The 25871-nt window shown below is 44.7% G+C and overlaps 1 protein-coding gene across 2 annotated transcripts in view; it reads left to right on the top strand.

Moving 5' to 3' along the window:
• The first annotated feature begins 6117 nt into the window (after positions 1 to 6117).
• The window catches only part of MGAT4A (mannosyl (alpha-1,3-)-glycoprotein beta-1,4-N-acetylglucosaminyltransferase, isozyme A), a 171243-nt gene continuing 151489 nt past the window's right edge, over positions 6118 to 25871 (top strand). For both annotated transcript variants that reach the window (XM_019525222.1, XM_019525223.1), the window contains exons 1-2: positions 6118 to 6208; positions 12575 to 12895. In XM_019525222.1, coding sequence (XP_019380767.1) covers positions 12802 to 12895 — 94 coding nt within the window. In that variant the 5' untranslated portion in view covers positions 6118 to 6208; positions 12575 to 12801. The remainder of the gene's footprint in view (positions 6209 to 12574; positions 12896 to 25871) is intronic.

Consider the following 25871-nt stretch of genomic DNA (forward strand, 5'->3'; position numbering starts at 1 on the left):
ATGATTGGAGCCAGGGGCAGTAGGACCCAGGGGCAGCCATCAGCAGGACACAGCAGACCAGCCCCACCCCACTCCCAAGCATTTCCCTGCTGTCCCAGGGGGATGGAAGTAGAGGCCCTGGAGCCCCCTCCCATGACAGGACCCGAGGCAGGGCTGAACCACCTTGAGAAGAAAGAGAAAAGCCCTGAAGGCAGGGCATACTTACCTTCTTTAGGAAAAGCGGAGCTGGATGAGCTGTGCCGAGACAGACTGCCCACACAGTTCATCAGTTGCTTTTATTGCCGACCAGGAATGGCGTGGGCAGATGACATCATCAAAAACCACCGTTCGGTTGATTTCAAAGCTGGTGGTGGGGAAATGGCTGAGGGAGCAGCGCCACTGGAGCCAGAAGGCAAGGCTGCTCCCCGGGCTTCATACAAGCTGTGTCAGCAGTTCAGGAAGAATCCAGACAGGGACCCAACAGAGGGGTCCAGGACCTATTGAAGGAGATATCATGCCAGTCTGGCAGGGTGGCCGGGCCAAGGAGGACGGCATTGAGGGAACTTGGAGCTGCAGATGCTGGACCTGTGAGTGGGGCAGGCTGAGGCCCTGTAACGCAACTTTTCCATTTTTTTCTTAAATTGTTTGGAGTTTTCACAAAGCCCCAAAGCAGGGAAAGGGGCCACGAGTGACCTCTTTAGATCACGGGGAGTTGAGACAGTGCAGCAGACAGCTACATTTTGAGGGATGACCCGACACTTTGTCAGGGACAGACCAACGTCCCATGATCACCCTGTGTACAAGGATGCTGGGAGATAAGCAGGGGGGAGAGAGGACAGGCGAAGACATCAGAGGGCGATTCATCATATGGCTGTCCTGAGGGCTGGTGCATGGACGGGGTGTAGGGGAGGTGGAGCCCCAAGAATGCCCACTAAGGGCAGCGCCCAGTCCATGGGGAGCTGCAAGGAGCTCCACCACTGAAGGGAAAGATCAAGCTGTGGCAGCAGTGTCGGGGTCTCCCTCAGGGTGAACACAACCCAATGTCTAGGCCTCAGGAACACACCCTGTGGCCGGCACTGGGTGCATACTCCAAAGCAGCAAGACAGTGCCTACATGAGGCCAGATGGGCGCACCTGCCTCCCTGCCCTTGCAGTGCTCCAGCACCACATCACGCCCAGCTACACCCTTGGATGCTGGTACCCCGTGTGTGTGTGTCCACACCCTCACACGCCAGCCTTCCCCCCACAAAACTCATACCCATCCACACCCCACATATCCACACACACACACGTTCCCTCACACTCCACCCCCACACCTATCCACCCCCAACAGACACACCTACATACCCACAGTCCCCCACAAACCTATACCCACCATCCCTACAATATACAAGAGTAAGGCTTTATTTTAAACTATTAGATTCAATCACCCCTATGTACATTATATAGGAAAAAAATATTTTTTAAAATCAAATTAGTGAATGTTTTAAATGTGTGCTTTATAGAATATAATTTGGTATTTTTCTGGTTCTGAGGTGGCAAACCCCCTTGCTGAAAGGAGTACTTCTGGGGGATAAGGGGGGGACTTCTGGTGGCCAAGGTCAGGGGGTAGGGGGTGGGACTTCCATTCACAAGAAGGTGACCAGGGGGTGGGGCACCTGTCAAGGGGTGGGGCTACCCATGCAACCCTTGACAGATTACCAAAGCTCAGTATGTAGCCCTCTGCCTGAAATAATTGCCCACCTGTTCTACCCATAGCAAATGTATACTTTTCTATAATTGTTTATGTATAGAATCTAATTACTGGAGGGTCATCTTAAATTAATCCCCCAACTGCTGTGACATAGAAGGAAGTGGCAAGGGGCCAGGCAGCCTGACCCTGGTCCTTGCTCCCCGCAGTCTTCCCTCCCACTACTTGCCCCTCTGGTGCCTATGCCCTCTAGTGCCACTCATCTTAGGTGGCAGCTCTTGTTCCAGCTCCAGCTCAGGGCATTAAGTACATGGCTTCAGTCTTGGCCCTGGGCAGACAGTGTCTCCAGTCACAGCCAGGCAGCAGCAACAGTGACCTCTCTGACCCCAGCCCCAGGCAGGCAGTGGTGGTGGCAGCTTCAGCCCTGGGCCCAAGTCAGGGGCAGAGGGAGCTGCATCCATTCCTCTGCTGCTACACCAGCTCCCCAATATTTCCCCCACCACACACACACATACAGTCTCCCCTGTACCTCGCTGCCACATTCCCCCAACACACTATGTGGTCTCTCCGACACCTCCCTCCTATGGGCCTCTGCATGAGCCACCTCAAGCTACCATAGTCCCAGCCAGGCAGTAGCAGTGACACCAGTGCTGGCTCCAGTCCCAGTCAGGGCTTAGGGCGAGAGCCAGGGTCACAGCAACTGCCTGCTCTGGGCCGGCACTTGAATCAAAGACCAGGCTTTTTTCCCCCTATGTTAAATGGGGAATAAAACCTTATCTTGGATTTGAGTAAATACAGTAATAGTAGAGAAAATGTTATATAGTATTTTCATTCTGCAAATGGTGATCACCTCTGAATATTTGGCAGGTGCATTTTGGGGCTTGAATGGAGGTAGAGTTTTATCCTTTCTGATAGCAGGAGGAAGGATGTTAATGCACAGATCCAAGGTTTTAGATATGGGAGTTCTATTCCTTGCCATACCAAAGGCTTCTTGGGCAAATTACTGTTCTCTGTTTTAACTTTGCTATTTAAAAATGGACCCATAATACACATTACCTCACAGGGATCCTGTTGAGGTCTCATTCATGACATGGTTGAACTCATACACTGTAATAATAATGAGGCAGGGACCCAGTGAAAGAAATAGTATTATGTCCTGTAATAAAAGACTATTGTGGTGCATTCATACAGTGACAGAAGAAAGGTGGTAAAAGCAGCCTCAGTCTGGGTATATTTTAACTTCTAGTTATTTTATGTTGAAATTCCTTTTTTCTCTTTCTGTGAATGTTGCATGGGGTTACTTGTTAAATATTGATAATGTGAGCAATACTGTATGAGATTTGCATAAAGACATTGGGCTATATCCAATAAAGGATTTAATCACTTATAAGTTAGTCATGGCAACTCCTAACCTTTAGGCATCTGGCTCCTGGAATTGAAAACCATGAAGCAGGCATTTCAGGTTCCTATCCTGTATATGGACAAAGTTGGGTATGTCAGAAAACTTGTTAAAAAATGCCCCATGCTGAGCAGGAAGTCTTCTAGACTTAGCCAGTAGGTGCACAGGAGTGTATCTGAAAATCTTTCCTGCAGAGTTTAGGTGCCTTCTCTGTTGGCATTTTAGAATTAAAGTGGCTACAGGTTTCGTTACTGCCCCTTCCTCCTCCTACTTACTTAGGTACCATTGTGCTTTGTTTCTGGATCCCAAGTGGGCTTAGGCAGGATTTGGATGACTTGCTGCTCAGACTGGAGCTGTTCCTAGACATGCACAGTAGCAGAATACTGGTGTGGACCTAACGTTCTGGTTAAACATGGAGGTACCTAAGGTGCCTCCAAGATTAAGTTGCTGATAAGCAGGGCATTTTGGATCATAATTTGGATTTAGGCACCTAAAGTCTGTGCTGGATGTGGCATGTGATTTCTGTTCTTAGCAGCTTAAAATTAAAAATATCTTCTAGTACTTTAAACTTCAAAGCTATCTTTGGAAAATTAGCTTATTCAGTGCAGAATACATTTGTTATGGTTTGATATGCATGGAGCAATGTGTGCATTTGCATAATTTGAAAACATACCGGTGAAACTTAACAACATTATCTACTATTATGAACTAGCAGTATTATTGTAACAAGACCCTAATGGAAATAGGGAGGTCATTGTGCTAGGTACTGGCCAGTCCCTGCCACAAAGGATTTGTACATTAGATATAAAAGAGAGAAAAAATGGTGGGGAGGAGGGTAGTTGTGGGTGGGGTGAGAAGGAGCAGAAGTACAGAGAGGTGGGGTGATTCACCTAAAATGACACACCCACAGTAGTGATAGAACTGGAAACAGATCCCAGGAATCCTTTGATTTCTGACTGGCTGAGTCACAGGCTCAGGTTTGTTCTCTAAGTCAGTCAGAGGCAATTGTTAAACTGTTACACATTAATTTCTGGGCTGCCATTTGCCATTTCTCAGCTAAACAAAAACTTTCTTTTGCTTTCCACTCAGCAATACTTTACTCTTCTTCTTTGTCTCTCTGATTTTTAGGAATGCCATAAAAGCAACACAAACCAGGCTTCCACATATCTTGAGGAGAAATTACAGGTGCTGGCAAAAAAACCCTCAAAGCTTGGTGAATGATGACAGCCTTATAGCTCTACTAGATGACGTGACTATAAACCAGTCATTTGGTATTATGGAAATAGTCTCTAAACCATACAATAAAATGATTACAGGTCTAAGCTTCCTTTTATCATTTTAACAGTTTTAATAATTCTCTTGGCATATACCTAGTAGCAGGAAATCCTTATTATGCTGAGATCCCATTATATACCATTGATTTCCATTATGTCTGTAAAGTTGGTATAGAATAAATTGCCTGCCCTTGCTCTATTTTCATCAAGCTAAACTGGAACATTAATGTTTTAAACTTGCTGTATTTATTTTTCATGGAAAAAAGGACCCTTGTACAGGGAATTTCTGACCTGCTTTTAAGACTGAAACGTTTTATAAGAAAAGTTTAATTACTTGTAATTAAATTCTCAAATGTATCACTTCAGTTGTTTGAAACATGACAATGCAGAGGTCAATAGAATAAATCATCCAAAAGAAAGAAAGCATTATTACCAGGTTACAGATATGAAATACCGAACAGGCTTCAAGGTATATTGTCACCCTCACCAAAAAAAACAAACATAAGTAACAATGAACTTCAGCCAAATGTCATGACTTTTTTTTCTGCAGGATTTGCTGTGAAGTTTTCCTTAGATGTGCAATTTTCCAGTTGTCAAACAGTGAAATGGGGCCACAGACATTTATTTTTAGTTGGACTGGGCCAGGAGATTGTCAAAAACTGTATGTTCAGTGATTCTTTTTCTCATGGAGGCCAATAGCTGAAAAGACAATGCCAGGATACAGATATACTGGCACAACTATAAGCACCAAGTGTAAACCTGCTGTTGCTGAAGGGGAAATTGAAGAGAGAAGATGGTCTTCATGAAATAACAACTGCCATTTTAAATATACCTTAATAGTTGCCTGAGCAAAATAAGCTTTACCAACAAAATAACTTTGTCAGTATATTTCTGTCTTCACAAGGGCTTTTGCAAGTATAAAACATTGTATGCAAGTCAATCAACATTGCTATATCAGCAAAATGTCTGATTTAGACCTTGTTTAAGCTAGATGGAGGACAGGAGGAGAAAGGACTGGATTTGTTAATCAATTATACTGTAAGGGAAAGTTTATAAATCTTCAGGGTAGCCACTCCTGATTTTGATGGCACTATACATATTAGTGTGTGTGTCTTTTGAGACAGGTACAATGAAACAACAGAAAGATCAGACATAACCACTAAGACAAAACAACTGCAATAGTCAAGTAATGAGCATACTGCATACAGTTACCGCTGGCTTTCTCCAGTGTGATGTGCAACTTACATAGTTGTAGGAGGAGTAGACACAGTTGTGAACCCTTATTAGCTCACGGTTATTATTTCAAAGCTGTACCTACATTTTAGTTTCCTGGTGTAGATACATAAAGGCTGGCTGTGTTGGTCTAAAATACCACCCAAGTGAAAGGCTCCATTGCTGCCAGGAGCCAAGGAGGAGCATCCTGCAGCAGGGAAAGCGCAGGGTCTGGCTGAAGGGCGAAGGTCATGATATGGCTAAAGGGCCACCAGGTACTTATGATTCGAGTGGCACAGACCGGGGGGAGCAACTAGCACCTTCCCCTGCCTTCTAGGAGCCCACCCAGCCCCGCGTCTTCACCCCCCGGACGACAAACCTACACAGAACAGGCAGGTCTCGCGAGACTCACTTATAGTGCCCTGCTGCGAGAGGGACTGCAGGCTGCGCCAATAAGAGCCGTTGCCAAGCCCGCCGCCGGTTGGGCGATGGCAGGCCAATGGGCAGGCCGGAAAGCGGCAAAGGGGTGGTGTCTCGATGGGGGGCGGGGTCTGGGCGTTCGCTGGCTGCTCGGCGGCGGCAGCGGCTGCGCGAGCCTCGCTCGTTGCCGCGGGGACCGGGCGCCAACCGTCGCCAACCGCCGCGCTCCACACAGGTGAGCGTCGGCCGCCTCCCCTTCCCCCCCTCACTCCACAGCGGGTGGGAGCCGGCTGCTGCTTCGCTCGCCCGGTGCCCAGCCTGCCCCGGGGCCGGGGGGCTCTGCCCTGCTGTCCCCGGGCCCCGCGCGGAGCTGAATTGGGGTGCCGGGGCGCTCGGGTGGGGGCAGTGCGTGTGTGACCATGACTGACCACACATGTCTGTGTGCATGCATGTGGCCGTGTGCATGACTGCACATATGTGTGCACATGCATGCTTATGTGCAATGGTGCATGCATATGACCCTTTGCACATGCAGGTGACTGCACACGTGTATGCACATATGTGACTGCATGTGGCCCCTCCTGGGTGTGTGTGTGATGGTGGCTGTGACCATACCTGTGTCTGGTATGTGGGGCTGTGTATGCAAGCTTGTGTGTGTGTGAACGTGTGAACATGCGTGAGCTTTAAATTTAAACCATACTCGGCTGCTACTCTCTCAGGCCAAAGGGGAACACTCAGGGGAATGTTACCGCCCCTTCTCACCCCCCAGCAAAACTGAATGCTGTGACCCTGGCGGAGAACTAATGGTAGGTAGACTGCGAGGAAGTGAGGGGAAGGCTTTGACCTGGAGGCTGGTCTACTAGGCAGTTTGCTTTTTCTATCCCTTGTACTGAAAAGTCAGGGCACAAGAGTGGGACTTGCTGAGCTATGCCCCGAATGGCTTTCCATTAGGATATAGGCACTGTCTGTCACAGGCACCTTAGCTGTTCTCAGTATATTATCAAATATTGGGAGGGAAGGATGATTTCTTCCAAGTGGTTTTACAAATGTTCTCTCTCAGCCTCACAGCCCACCTCTGAAGTTGGGTTTTAGTGACTGACCTTTTAGGAGGAGGAGGAGATGGGATTCTGACTCGCTGGAGACAACAGAGGGAGCCAGTCTTAGAAGCGAGACTAGAAATCAGATGTATTTTGTGGAGATTGATTTACTTGACTGGAGATACTGGAGAATGTTTTAATAAGAACAAGGGTAAAAAAAAAAAAAAAAAAAAAAAAAAAAAAAAAAAAAAAAAAAAAAAAAAAAAGATCCTACATAGCGCTGTTTTTTTTTCTCTCTTCATTAGGTATACCTTTTCTGTATTCTATAAGACAGCAGCTTTTGAACTGAAACTTAGAGCAGTTGTGCATTTTGCCTTCTTTCGAGGCACTTGTGCTCCAGCTTGTATTGCGGTTGGGGTGACCCTGGAGTTCTTCAGGTTTAGAGTCTACATAATTAGACATCTTGCTGTGCTAAGCACATGCTGGAGCTGTCTTGAAATATGTGAGGAAGACAAAACTCTTGGGGGTGATATCTCTTATTAGAGCAACTAAATATAGTTGGTAATGTATAATTGTAGCAGCAGTTGAGTGATGTGGAGCAGAGTAGGGCAGTGGCTTTGTGTGTTAGTTCAGAGAGAGCATTTGCAGGCACTGAGCAACATGGGCATGTAGAAGAGAGGGAAGTTGTAGAGATGTATAATTTAGTTGGTCTAAAAAGATTTCGCCTCTACCCCATGAGTTTTGTCTGGCTATGCTTTTAGATCAACATGGTTAAAACCAACATACTTAAAATATTTGAAGTCCTTAGTTCATTTAAAAGTTGCTTCAGTAAGATACTGACCAATGGCTGAAAAATTGAGGGCCCTCCACTTGTATGACTTTTGAGCATCTTATAAGATCAGTCCTTTAGGAACTCTTCTGTGCTGCAAAAGTTTGTTTAATTCAAATGCATAGAGTCAAACTGGTGCAAGCCCCATAATATAATAATTGAGAGAATTATTCTGGCACATGTCCACAAGGGGCCAGCAGGGGAGATTGTGCTTAGGGGCAACCAACACGGGTTTATTAGAGGCAGGTCCTGTCAGACCAACCTGGTGGCCTTCTACGACCAGGTCACCATATCATTAGATGCAGGGGTAGCAGTGGACGTAGTCTTCCTGGACTTTCGGAAGGCTTTTGACACTGTCTCTCACCCCATTCTCATTAAAAAACTGGGGGACTGTGGTGTTGACACCTACACAGTCAAATGGGTCGCCAATTGGCTGGAGGGCCGCACCCAGAGAGTGGTAGCGGACGGGTCATTTTTGACCTGGAGGGATGTGGGCAGTGGGGTTCCGCAAGGCTCAGTCCTCGGGCCTGCACTGTTCAACTTCTTCATCAGTGACTTGGACGAGGGGGTAAAAAGCACCCTGTTCAAGTTTGCTGATGACACTAAGATGTGGGGGGATGTGGGCACGTTAGAAGGAAGGAATAGGCTGCAATCGGACCTAGACAGGTTACAGAGGTGAGCGGATGAGAATAGGATGGGATTCAGCCCTGACAAGTGCAAGGTGCTGCACCGGGGGAGGAAGAACCAGCACCATACCTACAGGCTGGGGAACTCCCTTCTTGCCAGTGCAAAGGCAGAAAAGGATCTTGGAGTCATCCTTGCCAAGATGAATATGGGCAGGCAGTGTGGGGATGCAGTCAGGAAGGCCAACCACACCTTGTCATGCATCCACAGATGCATCTCAAGCAGGTCCAGGGAGGTGATACTCCCCCTCTATGCGGCACTGGTCAGGCCACAGCTGGAGTACTGCATCCAGTTCTGGCGCAGCACTTCAAGAGGGATGTGGACAACATGGAGAGGGTCCAGAGGAGGGCCCACCCGCATGATCAGGGGGCAGCAGGGCAGGCCCTACAAGGAGAGGCTGAGGGACCTGAACCTGTTCAGCCTCCACAAGAGAAGGTTGAGGGGGGATGTAGTGGCCTGTTACAAACTAGTCAGAGGGGCCAGCAGACACTGGGGGAGTCCCTGTTCACCTGAGCACTACCAGAAGTGACTAGGAATAACGGTCACAAGCTGGCAGAGAGAAGATTCAGACCAGACATCAGGAGGCGCTACTTCACTGTCAGGGTGGCTAGGATCTGGAACCAACTTCCAAGAGGCGTGGTGCTGGCTCCTACCCTGGTGGTCTTTAAGAGGAGGCTGGATGAATACCTTGCCGGGGATGTTTGACCCCAGTACTCTTTCCTGCCATGGCAGGGGGTCAGACTTGATGATCTGCTCAGGTCCCTTCCGACCCTACCAACTATGAAACTATATAGTTCTTGTCCGTCCACCCCTGTAACCTGTCTAGGTCCAATTGCAGCCTATTCCTCCCTTCTAGCATGCCCACATCCCCCCACATCTTAGTGTCATCAGCAAATTTGAACAGGGTGATTTTTACCCCCTCGTCCAAGTTGCTGATGAAGATGTTGAACAGTGCAGGCCCGAGGACTGAACCCTGTGGAACCCCAGTGCCCACATCCCTCCAGTTTGAAATAAGACCCGTTCACCACCACTCTCTGGGTGTGGCCCTCCAGCCAGTTGGCAACCCATTTGACTGTGTAGGTGTTGATGCCACAGTCCCCTAGTTTTTTAATGAGAATGGGGTGAGAGACAGTGTTGAAGGCCTTCCTAAAGTCCAGAAAGACTACATCCACTGCTACACCTGCATTATGTGACCTGGTCATAGAAGGCCACCAGGTTGGTTTGACAGGACCTGCCTCTAATGAACCTGTGTTGGTTGCCCCTAAGCATGATCTCCCCTGCTGGCCCTGTTTAATTATATAGATATAGTTAAACTGGTTTAGCTGTCAGTTAAATGGGCTTAGTTTGCGTTAGTACATTACTGAATGAGGCTAAACTTATTTATGTGAGGGCTAAATGGTTTGTGTGTCTATGTAGGGGTTTGCACTGGCTTAAGACTTAATATTTTAAATGATCTAAACTAGTGATGGCCAACTAGCAGCATATGGGCCACAGGTGGCACAGACAGCTGGGGTGGGTGTTTGACATTTGAGTCAAAGACCTCCTGAGTTAGAGGTGCTGGCAACAGGAGTTGACATGACTACTGGGGGGGAGTGGAGATCAGGCCAACACTTGGGGGCAAGGTAGGAATTGGGTTTCATTGTTGGCTCAAGTGTTTGGCTCTGCAGGAGTAGGTATTGGCAGACTTGGGTTGCCATGTGCCCATGGCGACAGGATTTCACAGCAGTAGTTAACAACAGCGATTGATTATAAGAATGGCGTTATTTCATACTTTTAACTTAACTTGTAGCATGCTTGTCAAAATAATTGCCCACCATTCATTTAAACTGTGAGCAGTCTTCTAGTGTAGACAAGGTCTTTGTATATACAGTCATCAAAACAATAAGATACCTCTGAGTAACTGTTTTAAGTACTGGCTGTGGCTGGATTCATCTGGGATTGAGGGGAGGGAGAGATTCATGGGTTGGTTTTCTTCCTGTGTCGTCTTCACCCTTAACTAAAAGCCACAGTAGTTCTTTATTTGGAACCATCAAGTTGATCTTTAACCACATGAGCTTCCTTCCCCTTGCTTGTTCCTTTTCTTAATTTGAGATGTTCATTTATCATGCTTTGTCTCAATATGCAAGGACTGTGTCTTCCCATATGTTTGTATGGCACAGTAGGATACCAGCATGATCAGGGATTAGATGTTCAGCAGATCACAACAGTTCTCTGTCTACAACAAGCCAAATGCTATTAAATTATTAATGGAGTTGACAGTCACCCTCACAGTAGCTGAGGTTGGTAGTTTGGGAGTCATTGGGACTCTTCTCTCTCCCTGAACCCATGCAACTTGCTGTTATTTCCTCCTCAAGTGTTTTGAAGATGCATTTTCTAATGCATGCAGCCTGGTCTGACCTTCATTATGTCTATACATCTTAGTTCATCCAAAATACCGCTATAATGATGACCCTTTTCTGGCTTGTAATTCTAAACATGTTAGCCCTGTCTCAATCTCTCTACAGCTTCCCTCTCTTCTACATGTCCTGTGTTGCTCCTTACCTGTGGATGCTCTCTCTGAATTTAACACACAGAGCCACTGTCGTACTCTGCTCCACATCTCTCAATAACTGCTGCTACAATTATACATTACAGAGTGGAAAATGGTTAGGAAGTCTGTTAGTATTCATTCTTGTCTTTCAGGTAAAAAAAGAAAGACATAATTTACTAGTCTGCATAATTATATCATATGGTTCTGGTAATTTATCCTTTTTCCTCCTTCTTTTAAACATGCCTATTGCTTCATCAGTTTTTACTGGTTATTTACAAGTCTTAGCCCCAGTATTGCTGGGAGGGGTGGGGGAGGAGGGGTGTCAGTGCCAGCGTTGTAGACTTCTGCCTCTTGTTGCAAGGGTGCCCTGCTAGAAGTATGAAACACAGTAGTTATGGAATGGAAAAAGTAAATTGACTGCAGTTGTACAGTTAGGAAACAAGATTCTATCCAAATAAATTTGCAATAGAAAACTGGTAGTACTGCGCACAAGTTTAGGTATTTGATCTGCTTTATCATCTGGTGTGAGAAAGTCCTTCAGAGTTCTGTGCTACTTAAAAGAAGAAAACAAAATGAAACATGGTATTGGCTGAAACACAATTCCCCTGCTTTGCTCAGGCAGTGCAGAAGGGCTAGATGCTAGCCATCTCTGGCCAGCTGGTAAGTTTTTGTGTGCATCTAGCTTCCAGCTCTGACAAAGCTTGTATAGCCAGTCCCTGGCACACCATGCCATGATGACATGTGGCTGGTGGTGGTAAGGGAGAGATGGGTTTAAGACAGGAAGAAGCCGTATTCTTAAATGGCTCCTGGGAACTGCTGTCAGCTGGTGTAGGTTAAAGCTGCCTTGAATATGTGGTTTAATGATGGCTGTGGCTGAACCTGAGCTATGCAGAAAATTGGTGGACACCCAGCACAAGTACTATGCAGCTTTTTGTAGGACTGAAACTGGCACATTGCTTAGGTTTTTATACCTTTCTGTACCTCTCAGGAACAGCTAAATGTTGTAGTCTTGGAAATACTAACTTAGCGCTTTGATCTTTTAACTTATAGGTCACAGGTACCTCACTGCATCTGTATAGAGCCCCACTGACTTCATGTACAAGAACAGAATAATTGAAATACAGTGAATTTTGAAGTGCAAGCCTTGTATTGTAAACTATTAAAGGAAAAAAACCTGTCTCATCTGTCAGCCTTCTAGCATAATGAGGCTTGGTTCTTATTAATATAAATATGATGTTTTGTGATCTGTAAACAGCACTCCCATTCCATGTAGCTCCTTTTCAAAACAACCTTTTAATGAAAATAAGGACAAATTGGTATGCCAAGTAGTATTCAGGTTTGAAGATGGGATCCAAAAGTGGAACCTGGGGGAAAAGAATTAATCTGCTTATGCCATACTTGACAGTATTCCCTATAGTAAACAATATAATGGTATTTCTGTAATGTGCTTTGATATAGAGGTGACTTTGCTTATGAATGTTTTTGTGCCTCAGACTTACCAGTTTTATTTCCTTTAAACAGGAGTAGAAGCATAAAGAGGCGTTTCCTTTATGAAGGCTGATAAGAGAGTCGAGTAGCAGTTTGAAGTGGTATGGCTTGACTGCTTTTACATTTGCAATGAGAGAGCTACATTTCTCAGTGCTGGAGGGGAAGTGATGCTAGTAGTGGATTATACTCATTGCAGCACAGTTGAAAACAATAAATCCTAATCACTGGTAGACTATAAACAAATGTGATGCTGAAATGAGATGAGGCTCCGAAATGGAACTGTGGCCACCGTGTTAGTTTTCATCACTACTTTCCTCAGTTTGTCCTGGTACACTGCATGGCAAAATGGGAAAGGTAAGTAAAAGTCTCTAAAAACAAACTGAACACAGGGTACGTGGAGGAGAAATGAATATTAGATGTGCCTTTTTTTTTTTACTACTAATCTGTAAGTTGTATACTGCCTGGTTCTTCTCTAGACAGTACTGCTATAATGGGTATGAACATCTGTTCCTGCAGTCAGAAAATTCTGCCAGATGCAAGACTCTTGTCTCTGTTTAAAAACATGTTTCTGGGTGGAGGAATGAAATGCTAAATACTCCCATCTGAGGAAAAGGGGAGGGGTTTATGTCCATAGCATGTTTGCAGGAAATAGGTGCAGTTCTTTAATTTTCCTGTAACAGTCAGCCAGTGGGCCAAGCAGGATAGTTACCTTTTGGCACCATATTCTGCTTCCTTGCTGACTTGGCAGTGTCAGTGGAAGGGGAAACTGCTTATCAACCTCTTTTTCACATCTATCTGGTTATCTTTGAGGAAGATGTAGAATATTTCCAGTTTGACAAAGTTGCATGAAATGCCTCTATTCTGTTGTTTGAACAATTACTTGAAATTTAAGGCCTGTGACTTGATTTTTACTTAACGGTTATGTATGCTGACAGTATTACAAAACTGCTTTAGGTGAGCCTTGCAAAATTATATATAGGCGAGCAACTATTTTGGGGTATAGTGATAAAAGTATACTAAATTTCTAAGGTGTATGTGAAGTGAATAGATGTGTATATGACCTGGAAAACTTTAATGGCTATTTTAAGGTTTAACTGTACCTTTTGATGATCAAATCAGATTTTTAAAAGAGTATATATTTTTAAATGGTTATTATGAAGCTTTGTTTGGTCCTGCTAATACTGTAGTGCTATTTTGGGTTCTGATCCTGCATTGTTGAAGCATTGACTTGTGAGAGCAAGCTAAGGACTCATCAGGAATCCTAGCTATTACAGTGAATGGCCTCTAGAATCCTTTAAAAATCTGCAAGAAGATCAAAGAAAACTCTTTCGGGGAGAAACATACAAGCTATGTTGCATGTTGACTAGATCTCTTTATTGGGCGCTTACAGTAGAAACAGATGCTGTTTTTTTTTAATCTGTCCTATGGCAGTTGGTTAATGGGCTAGGCTGTTGAATATGTAAACATCAGTGAAATGACTAGATCCTTTGAGGTCAGGGTACTGTGGTTTGTTTTAATTGGGCAATAGAAGTTGAAATGTACCAAACTGTTTTGGGGAGGGAGGAGGAGGGAATGTGTTTAACTTGGGCCTTAAATACTAATTTTTCCGTCTTGGCTAATAAAACTTGGTACTGACCATTATTTTTCTTTTTTATTCTTTTTTTCCCTGAAGGAACAGATATAAGTGCAGTTGCTATGAAATCTGGCAACGTTGACTTGTTTATAAATACTTTGATACACATCTGATGTTAGGTTGAGAGTGTGTGTGTGTGTGTGTGCGCTCACCATATAGGATTATGGCTTCTGCTGTCAAAATTTAGCTCATATACAAGAACAGATTTATAGTAAAAAAAAAATACCTAACATCAGGTTGAATTTCTACATCTTGCATTTGGTAATTACTTTATATAATGCATGGTTGATTAACCAGGTCTTTCTGCTTTTTTTTCTTTTTTCTTCTGGAGTTCGGACTAAATACTAATTTGAACGGAGATGATAATATTCAGCAAAAATTTCCCTTTTTTTTTCTTTTGGACAGGTACATAATCAAGTAGCAAGGTGCACTGATACGTCGGTCCAATATTGGACTGGTACCGATTTATAAAGAAAACTGGCTGTATCAGATATTGGCCTAATGGGGCTGATAATTTGGCCAATTAAATGCCTGTACTGCATGCAGCCTCAGCGCAGCACTCAGGCAGCAAGGAGCTTCTGCCACTGCTTGCACCCCAGGAGGGGCAAGGGTTGGGGTATGTGCCCCTGGATCTGTGCAGGGCAGGGTGGGCTGCAGCTGGGGCTGCACAGGGCTCTTTGGCAGGAGCTGGGCTCAGAGTGGGTGCCAGCAGCACTGGGAAGATGCTGCATCCACCCCAAATTTCACCTCCACTCCCAGGGCTGCCACGTCCAGCTACCCAGTGCAGCCCCGGCTCTTCCAAGCATGTTGGTGGAGGCAGGGTGTTGAGCCGGGGCTGCACCAGGTGGCTGCTGGCTGTGGTGCTGGGAGCTGAGCAGTAGCCGAATTTGGGGTGGATGCAGCATCCTCTCAGCACTGCTGGTGCCTGCCCCGAGCCTAGCTCCCGTAGAGAAGAGCCCCGTGTAGCCCTGGCTGCAGCCTGTTCCACTATACCCCGTGCAGATCCAGGGGGCATAGGCCCCTCCCTGGGTGCAAGCAGTGGTGGGAGCTGCCTCTGCCCCCTCCCTAGCCTTGCTTGGGCAGTACTTGCCCTTACCCCAGCTCCACTCTTCCCTTACCACGGGGGTGTCAGTCTGCCCCTACCACGCCTCTTTCCTCCTCCCTCCACTTCCACCACACTGGATTTACCAGCTGAAGACAGCTGTATCAGAAATCAGCTTGGTATTGGCTGATAGCCGATATTTAAGGAGGCATATCAGTATCGGCCCCAAAAATCTCTAGCGGTGCACCCCTAAGCAAGGCATGTTAACTCAATGTTAAATTGTATACATCTGTATTTTAAGCTGTGACCTGAATTACCCTGTTGCCTACCTCATTTTCAAGGAAATATATTTTTAGAATAAAACTCTAAATAGCAGGTGGAAAATGTTGCTGTTGTACATTGATTTAAATTATGGGTTATATTACTTGACTTAAAAAAACAATCAACCTACTTGTACGAAGGGTAACTTAAGTATGGTCTTAAAGATGAATCAGAAATCTTCCATTTAATTTAAAAAAACTGTTTAGCCATCATTTGAGAGAGAAAACATTACAAAAATTGTTCTGTGCCTGCTAAAGCTTTGTGTCTTTTTATGACTGGCTTCATAAAAACAAAATTATTTTTTAAGGAAGACTAATGTCTGAATATAAAGACTGTATTACAGGGAGAATACTTTCAGTTTGTGAGTTATATATTTTTCCAGTAATTCGCTGGATAGCTTTTTCTACTCCAGTTACAAATCTGTTTGAGCTGCTGCATTATTTTTTGGGTAACTTTTCTATAGTTATCTTGTATTTAAGTTGGTCAATACGTTTAGTGTTTGGGATGCAGTACAAGCTGTGCTTCAGTAAGGATCTTTACAGGCAGAAGTACTCTGCAATACAGATGGTAAACCATGGAATAGAAGAAATTTTTGCTGACCAAATATGCAGTGGTAGAGAGATCCTGGTATATAGAAAGCATTTCTTTTCAAGACATGGCTTAAGCATGTGTTGAAATACCTTCACCCTACTTTAATAAAGGCACTGATGCAAGATATTCTGCACGCAAGTTTGGAACTTCTTTTAGTCAAAGTAAGGTTCTTGCTCAGTCTAGTAGTCGCCTTGTGCCAATAAGTCAGTCACTATAATTCCAAATAGCAGTCTAGACCAGGGGTCAGGAACCTACTGTCCATGAGCCAGGTCTAACTCAAAAAGGGATTCTTTCCAGCCTGTATATCTGGGATACAGAGGCAATTTGGGGACAAGGGAATCCATGATGTTGGGTGGCACATGGTGAAAGAAATCTGCAAACTGGTGGCAGCCTGCCAAAGCCTGAGTTTCATTAATTTGGTCAGTCACTGCTCAAAAGTTGCTGATCTCTGCTTTAGATTGGTCTTTAGAACAGAGTGCCTTCTAAAAATAGTTGGCTAAACCAGTCAGTCCTTGTATATTTAATTGCTGTATTGAAGAGTACCTGTAAATTCAGGGTGAGATCTTTGCATTCCACTCTGGATTTTTTACAGTGGTAAGAAGACTAAGTCCTGTATACAGTTGGGAGAGGATTCCTCCCATAAAGGAAATATTAAAGAGAGTTGGAAAGCTGTCTTCTGAAGAACTTGAGGAGCCTTGCTGTGCTTGAAAATGATTAACTGATCTGGTGAAGGCCAGTGGGTTAAAATAGAGTCTGAGCCAGGTTGAAGCTATGCTGGCTGGCAGAAGAAAGTAATTCCAAATTAAAGTAATTGGGAGGTTTTGCACCTGGGGTACAATTGATTATTTTTTGAAAGTGTATACCGTCAGTTCAGCCTGTGATTTAGGAGTGTTCTTGGGTACTCTTCTACCATCAGCTCTCTTAGGTTAAGAGGCTCTTTCTTATACTACCAGGGAGGGATTTGTCCAGAGTTGTATACCTTCATCATCTCATATCTGGACTGTAGCTCTGCAAGATATTTGGGTCTGAAGTCATTTGTCTTTAGAAGACTCCAACTAGTAGGACACTACTGCCTGTCTTCTCTGTGACACTGGCCACTGTAAATGGATCAGAACTATCCTTTACTATATGTGTTGGCTTCTCGTAAAACAGACTGGTCAGTAATCTGAGCCAAAGGTGCCTAAACCTCTGAGGAACTTTCTCGCCAACAACTTTGCCCCTCCTGCACTGTGGATTTTCTATCACAAGGCTAATGTCTACATAGCAGTTACCTTGCTTGCATGATGGGCTGAGGCTGTGGAATGAACTGCCCCTACTACCAGGAGCGGATCCAGGATTTTATAAAAGGGAGGGTGTGGCTCCAGCATCTGGCACTGCAATGGTGCCTGCATGTCCTGCTCTCAGCCTCCTGTCCCTTCCTCCTCACCTGGGCAGCCAGACCCTCCCCTGGGAACAGCAGCTGAGGAGTTTTAAGTCCCAAAGAAGGTAAGCATTCCCCCTTCCCTTCCCCTCTGTGCTCAGAGATAGTTTCCTCTCCTCGCCTCTCCACCCCATCCTCTTGAATTTTTTCCCCCTCCCCACCTGCTGCTGCCAGTATCCCTACTATCTGTGCTATTCCAGGGGTGAGGGAAGCTCCTATTCCACTCTAGCAAGGCTGCGTGGGGCCAGCCAGTGGTGGCAGGCGAGTGGGTTCCCCTTCCCTGTGTCTGTTCCTGGAATGAGGGGGAAAACTGGGAGAGGAAGAGCAGGCATGGAGAAGGGGAACTTGCCTGCTGATGCTGCCACTACCAGTGTCCTGGGCTCAATCCAGCCCCTGTATATCCCAGCTGGAGTAAGACGGGAGATCTCCTTGCCCCTTGGACAGTGTGGACACCTGCAGCAGCAGGCAAGATTGAGGGGATGAAAGGGGAGGGGTACCTCTGAGCATATGGGGCTGCTGGTCCTGCTGTGTAGCCAGAAAGGGTGGGGCATGGTTGTACCAGTGCACCCCCTCTGGATCCACCCCTGCCTGCCACCTTCCCCTTAAGGTGAAAGAAGTAGGGTTTTCATATGGTCTTCTCCAGTATAAATAGACAGAAGTTCCCCAGGACTTGCTCAGTTATAGATTTTCTTTCTGACCAGATTTTTTTTTTCTTCAACCCATTTTGCTTCTCTCAGTAGATGATATGAAAGGACATGCAGAGAACAGGCTATCAAGAAGAAAGCAATAGCTTTCTCTCTGCATGTCCTTTCATAGCATTTGACAATGTGAACTGTTGCTCATGAAAGTTTATGCATCTCTGATTCGGTTAGTCTACAAGGTGCATTTTGACCTTGCCTTCTTTCTGACTTCTGACTAACATGGCTAACTACCTCTTTCTGTTTATAGATTAAATGAACGTACAACAGGGAAGATATGGACTTGGGGGCAGGGTTTGATGCAAAATTATCTATTGGAAGGGACAACTTCAACCCTAAATCAAGTCAGTTCCAAAAAATCATGGTTTCAGGAATTTTGTTTTCTTGCTAGTTTGTTTATGATTGTTTCCTTAGGGCCGTTTTTATTTTGTTAACATGTGATGGATCTTAATCAGCCATGGAACTACCTGCACTCAGACAGTGAAATTTGATTCTTTGTAAAATATTTTAATAGCTGTTGATTTTATTTTGGAAATTTTAGCAGCAGCATTAGGGGAAAAATCAAATGGTAGCGAAACATCAAAATTCTTGTGTCTCTCAATTAAAAAAACCCAAAGCAAGGGATGAGCCCATATGCTAGGAGCCACTAGAAGGCTAAAAACATCTTCTGTATGTCCCCATAATATAAAATCAGTGTTCACAACTCGGCTCATTAAGCAGAGAAAGTAACAGGTGTCAAAGATGGATCAGGTTGTGTACTATTGAACAGATTTGCATCTTTTGATAGTCTTGCTCCCTAAGCCACTATTGAGAGGCAGAAAGAAAAAAGAAGGTTATGTATATAGATAATACAGTTTCTGTATAACTTTTGGGATGGAAGTGTTGATTTAAGAACAAGGGTGTTCTTTACTATTGTTCCATCTTATGTTTTGAGTTAATCTCAGATTATCTCTTTGTATTGCTAGAGTGAAAAAACTAAGTACAGATTCAGATTGATGTATATTTTACTAATTCAGCATTCCTAGACTTACTGAATGTTTAGTACCTATTAAATATTTATGATGGCTAGGTGTCCAATTGTCTGCTTTTAATAACTTTTTCTCCCATTGATGGTGATGTAGAGATTAATTCTCTTACATTTTAACTGTAGTCATCCTCAGTTCTTTGTTTTTCTCCACATGCTCTAATGAAGCCAGACTTATCATTACTTATCCCTACTTAATTGGTTTTATCCATGCTAATCTCACATGCAAAGAAACTTCAGTCTGTTGACTTTGCTTAGGTTTATGCTGACATAATACTGTATCCAAACCAGGAAACAACACTGAACCAGAGATGCAGAGAAAATATACCCAGTCTTAAAATGAAATAAAAGCCATTAGCTAATGACACTGGAGGGTTTTTTATAAGGTCTGTTACTTAGCCTTTATATCTTTATTTGTGTTTAGTAGCGACAGCTGTGGAATGGGTCAGCACCCCCCAGCATGTGTGCGCAACATGGCATGCAAAGCTATTTTGCTTGGTACACCACAGCTGGCCCAGACTCTGGGCAGCTGCTGCTGGCCACCGAGCTTGGGCTGCTCACAGAAAGTGGTAGGGAGGCTGCAAGCCCTGCTACTAACAGCCCCGACTCCATGGCAGGCAGCAGCTGCCTAGAGCCTGGGCCAGATGTGGCAGGCATCTGTGAGCCTGCAAGCAGCTGCACAGGAATTTGGAGTCATGGCCTGATTTGCTGCTCTGTGCACCTTGGGGAGCACTACAGGGAAGAGGCCTGTGGTTGTGCTCCACTGCTGGGGGGCTGGAGTAGGGCAGGAGGGATGGAGCAAGAGGGGCATGTCCCTGTCCTGCCGGGCCTGGCTGTGAAGGTCAGGATGAGCTGTGTGAGTGCAGTGGTTCTGCGCAGGAGTGCTTGGGCCAGGTGGTTCCAGGCCCCATCATCCCTGTCCATGTCAGCTCTCCCTGCAGAGCTCATCCATGCGATGGCTTAGAAAGCTGCATGCTGGAGGGAGCTGTGTGCCAGGCTTGAGCTACGGCCCTAGGGACAGGATGGGGCAGCCCCTAGCTGTGGGGGCAGGGGAAGGTGCTTGCGGGCAGGGGTGGCTGCCCCAGGCAGTCCTGGGGGCTCCTCCTACAACCAAGCTCCAGTGGGGTGGGCCAGGGTGAGCCATACAGCCAGCCTCCACACCTCCTCTCACGCCCATTCCTGCTACATTGAGCTAGGAGTTGGGCCATTGCCATAGGGTGGCACAGACCTTGGCTGTGGCCCTTGTCCCAGTCATGGCTTGGGGGGTCCCAGCAGGGTCTGTTCTGCCCCTATGTCTGTGGCCAGTGCCCTGTCTCCAGTGGGGATGGGGCCAATCCCCCTCCTCATGCCTTGTGCTCTGCCCCGTTCCCTGCCTTGCATGCCTGCAACCGCCACCAGCAGCAAGTGGGGCCAGGGCTCTGGACCTCAGTGTAGCCAGTTGCAGCATTACAGCTGTCTGGTTTGAGCAGCCCAGCCTCCATGATGCGTGGCAGGAGCCTGCCTTGTGCCCAGGCTGCTTGTAGCAGGTGGCTGGCTGCAAGTGGCTGCACTGGGGTTTGGAGCCCCAGCCTGGCTTAGCAGTTGCACACGTGCCTCAGGAAGCATGGTGGGGAAGGGGCTGGGGCTGCACTGCCACAACAAGGATTGGGTCCTTTGCAGCTTCCCTGCTCTCTGCCCTTGGCCTGCCAACATTTTTGAAGTCCAGGTTGCAGAGTTTTTTGGCACTTGGCCCAAAAACATTGCCAACCCCTGCTGTGGAAGTTTACTTCTGGAGAAATTAATTCTAAGCAAGCATAGTGGGGAAGAAGGAATGTGGTTAGGGAAGCAAAACTTTTTTGTGGCACAATTAGATTACATTCCTCTGGAAGAAATGGGAAGTCGCATCTCAAACACATGGAGCACTGCTTTATAGACATTCAACGTACGCCAAAACTGGTCCTATAAGAAAACCGATAATGGAATAGGCGCTATTCTACAGGCATGCTTTGGCTAGTTAGGTATTTCAGTTGCTATAGTCATCTGCTAAAAGATCATCAAAAGTAAAACAAGCTAAACTTGAAAAATCTGAGGCACATTTCTTTTCTTTTTTCCATTCCCCACCCCTTACTACTTTCTTGACATCATGGTTATTGCATGGCAGGTCCTTTTACAAGAGCTGAGTTGGGGCCCCTGTTTACCAGCTGTAACTTCTCACTTGTAGCCTAAATATAGCTTAACTGCTTCTTAACAGCTCCAGCCCTTTTCCCTACTGTAAAGTGTTGAGTTAGGGGATAGGCAAAACATGAAGGTAAAGGCATTATGCCTCTTTTCTTTGATGGGGGGAAGCCAAAACAAGTCAGTGCTGAACAAAGAGTTTGAGGAAGAAAACAAGACTTCTTGCTTTCACTCGCACCCCTTTTTTTCACTGGGCAAGTAGGGGAAAATTGATTTCCTTTAGATGTCCTATTGCATGATGTCTAGCAGCTAGACTTCAGTTGAAAACTGCCATTTTTTTATCCTAGCAGTTGGCACAGTCTATATTCAAGACTAAAATATACTCCTTAATTTGGCTTGTAAAGTTATGAAAGCTAGGAATGTAGCCTTCTAAATTAGAAATAGTTGAACAAGTATTTAGCTCTGGTCAGCATAGAATATCTACCACCAAAGTAAAAACCAAAGTAAAAAAAACCTTCTGTTAACACGCATTGCATATGAACATTTAAATCTTGTCTTGCTATAAACTGGTATGCTTTCATTCGTAAATGAAGATCTGCTCTGATTCTAGGACAAGTGTTCATGGTTTGACAAGTAGACAAGTTAAAGGTGTTCTCTGAAACTCCACACACAAACTAGTGATTTAGTGGAGATGGTTCTTTATCAGTTTGGCATTCTCCTTCTCTGGACATTACCTTCAATGGTTCTCATTTCACTGTTGTTGGAACACAGGGACTCAAAGGAAGTTTTATTGTTGTAGTTGTTAGAAAGGGTCTGCCTAGTGCGCAGTGAGACAAGGATTTTTGTGGGCTGCCAACGGTGCGTGGAGCCAGTTTCAAGGTCTTTTCTCAGTGAGCCCCTCCTTTGTCACTGATTGGCCAAGAGGCAAAAACCACGGTGTAATTAAATAGCAAAATCCACAGAAATATCAAATAAATGACCACATACCTATAAATCTAAGTATTAAGTTTAAATCTAAATTGAAATATATTATGAACATATTTACTCATTTGAGTCCCGTTTCTCTTTTTGGGGTTTTTTGTTGTTCTCCCGCCCTGGCGGGGGGTCGGGCTAGAAGATCTACTAGGTCCCTTCCGACCCTTAATCTATGAATCTATGAACATCAATTTATACACAATATGAATTGTAACTATTATAACTTAATATTGGTGTTCTACAAAAAAATTAGTAATACTAAATAATGCTAACCTTGATGGAAACAATTCGTGTTAGTTGTTACCTGCAAGCACGCGGTATCTACCGGTAGGTGCAACTGATATCCTCTGTCTCTGCAGTGTGAACACCTGTCCATACACTGAGATCATATGTTCTGCATTCACTGAATTGGTTGGAATGGTAAGGTAGCATTTTACCAAGTGGTAGGGATGTAGAAACCAATCAGAAACAGACTCCCAAAACAGTCACAGTCAAAGGCATGTGGCACTCTTTGAAAAAGTTTATGTAAGCAGCACGTTTCTTGTCACGCTCTTTCTGTCATTCAGGGATTGAGTTCAGTAGCTGAGGGTCAAAACTCAGGAAAGGCAGCCAACTGGGGTTAAAAAAAACAAACAAATAACACCAAAAAAGGAGGCAGCTGGTCATTTAAACTGCGGTGGTAGAGACTGATTGTGCTTATAGCATTGATTTGACTTTGCAGCTATTGCTTGGAACAGTTCTGTCTCTTCTGGTTTTCATGTTGACACTTTGAAAGTTGCTATGATGCCATGTTTTCAATCTAACTTATCAAATTCATCAGCTTGTGTGCTTGGTGGAGTAAAGCCTGCTGACTTTCAAACCAAATTAAAAGCTCCATGAACCACATTACATTTTTGCCCCAAATTTTACTTGATTTTCAATGGTGCCCTGTCTTAAGAGATCATGTAGCATGCACTGTGTACTGGGTGGGATTTCAAGCTTCTTGCCCATAAATTGTTGGTAGTATTTCATATCTTTTGTGGTAACAAACTGAATTAAACCACAAATTCAACCTTGTAAGCACTGGCTTTCGTGGAAGTGACAAAATCGCATGTAGTTCCCCAATGTGATTGGCAATGGACTGCCTGTATTGAAGCTTATGGCCTGGACAATGTTTGAACACTTTCTTAAAAGAGGAAACCAGGCTATCCACATCAGGAAAACACATGCATCAGATGTCACTTACTAAAGAAAGGATGTGTGCATTCCAGGTGACATGATATTGTGTATCATTCCATGAAGCACACAAGAGAGAGCTTTGCACATATACGTTGTGTTATCAGACAAACATGCGGAGAGCTTGTTAAATTCTAAGCTGTAATTTACAACACTACAACTTGTGCCATGCTAGAAAAATTGACAGACATGAAGTGAACCAGCTCTGTTTGAAAAACATGCAGGTCATAGATTATCCAGCTTCCAGGTAGAAATAAAATGTGCAGAATGCAGTTACCTAGGGCATCTGTTGTTTTATCTGCTACAATTGAGATTTGATTCATATTCTGCCAGTGCGCATTTTCTAGACTGAACGTGTGAAGCACTTGCTCCTGGTAGATAATCTTGGTGAAGCTTGTTTGCACATGGGAAACTGCTAGCATTTGGCACATGTTTGTTCAAGTAGTCTTTTAATTTAGGGTTATCAGTTTTCTCCAGAGTAATGTTGGTGGCTGTGAACGACTCCACTAGCATGGATGTAGCCTCTCCTCTTGTCAGACTGCTTTCCTGGAGTTCTTTTAAAGATCGAGGACATAGTCACTTGTTTCTTGCTCTGACCTCTGGAACAGCCTTTTGCTTTATATATGATTTAAACTCTAAATGTTAATCAGTGCTGTTTTCCTTGACACATCCAGAGTCGCATTGCATGATGAACAAAAAAATTTACCACCATCTGCAGTCAAGGAACTGCCTTACACGATCCTGATCTGAAATGTATTTAGCTTTCTTGCATTTCTTGTAACTCATCTTCTGACTGCAGGCTCGCTGCAGCATTGCATCTGGCTTCTTAAAAGATGGCGCCAAAACCGTTTTGCTTTCCTGACTGGCGCCTTCACCATCACTAGCACAGCCTCTCAGCAGCTCTTTCTCAAATCACATGTTCTGCAGCTGCAGGGATTGCCATGCTTTCTGTGTATTCCAGTAAGCTTTTTCCTCCCCACCAGGCAATTCCACAGAAAATCACAGGACACACCGTTTTTGCAGTGATTGCGGGAAACGCTATTTTGGTGGTTTCCCTGAAAAGTGTGAAACTGCGAGTTTAAGTGGGTCCCTAGTTGTTGGCAATGGGTGGATTATAGAGAAATGTAGAACTAATGACTGCTTAAATTTATCTTAGTTAGCAATAGCTTCCCAGGATAAAGCATTGGAAAGGTTTTTGTTATAGGAGAACATTTTTCTTTTTTTGTGCAGCAAAAGAAGTTGAAATGCTTCCATAGGCAAAAGGACTGGGTAGTCCTCAATCATACCTTAGACAAAACGCATTAATGCTATGCTTTGACTAGACTTCAAGGAATTAAATTGCCTGTGCGAATTCATAAGAGACTGCCGGAAGACCCAAGATTTACACGTGTAATGAAAGGAAAAGTGGGAATGTAATTAATCAGGAACAGTCATTTAAGACTTGCAAGGACGCTAGCATAAGTGCAACCAAAATGTGTGTGTAAATGCAAAAACACCCAGAACAAATTGATGTTAGAGAGTTTGATACACGGGGTTTACAAATGTCAGTAGGAAAAGAATGAAAGGGAAAGTAGGTTCATGAATAGATTAAATTGATTATAAAATGGCTGAAGTATTTCATTTAAAAAGTATGCCTCTAATAAAATGGATAAATTTAAAAATAGAACAACTACTCAAGCAGCCAGTTATTGAATTTTTGGTTTTTTAGAAACGAAAATGGTTTGACTTGTAAGTCAGCATGATATACATGCTGTGGAATTGGCTGATTTATTTTCCTATTGATGCTTCATTTTGAAAATTGGGAGGTACTTGAAAACTGGAGACAGTACATATAGGCCATCCAGGAAAAAAAAGGCTAATAGTCCTGGCTATGCCAACCCAGAAATCAAATGTACATCTAGTAGAACGGATATTCTGAGAAAAGCACTTAAACTTGAGCAGGTTGAAAATAATGAAGGAGAAACAATAGAAAACAAGCCATTCTTTTTCAGAAGAAGTGGATGAAGGGAAAGTAGTGAATGTAATTCTAATATAATAAAGGACTGTGTGTGTCTGTCTGTCCATAATGCTTTTGGACAGCTGCACATGTATCACCGAGAGGGCCAGCAGCGATTGCCTGCGGGGGCTCCGCCGCCTCAGACAGGAAGGCAGGAGTCCTGCTGCTCTGTGGGAGGAGGTAGAGGAGGATAGATGGGGGGGAGGGCAGAGGAACCACTGCCACCTCAGGCAGGGAGGGGAGCCCCGCTGCTCTGTGGGA

Source organism: Gavialis gangeticus, unplaced genomic scaffold (assembly GCF_001723915.1).
Source record: "Gavialis gangeticus isolate Ggan-Ray unplaced genomic scaffold, GavGan_comp1, whole genome shotgun sequence".
In the NCBI taxonomy this organism is placed as follows: Eukaryota; Metazoa; Chordata; order Crocodylia; family Gavialidae; genus Gavialis; species Gavialis gangeticus.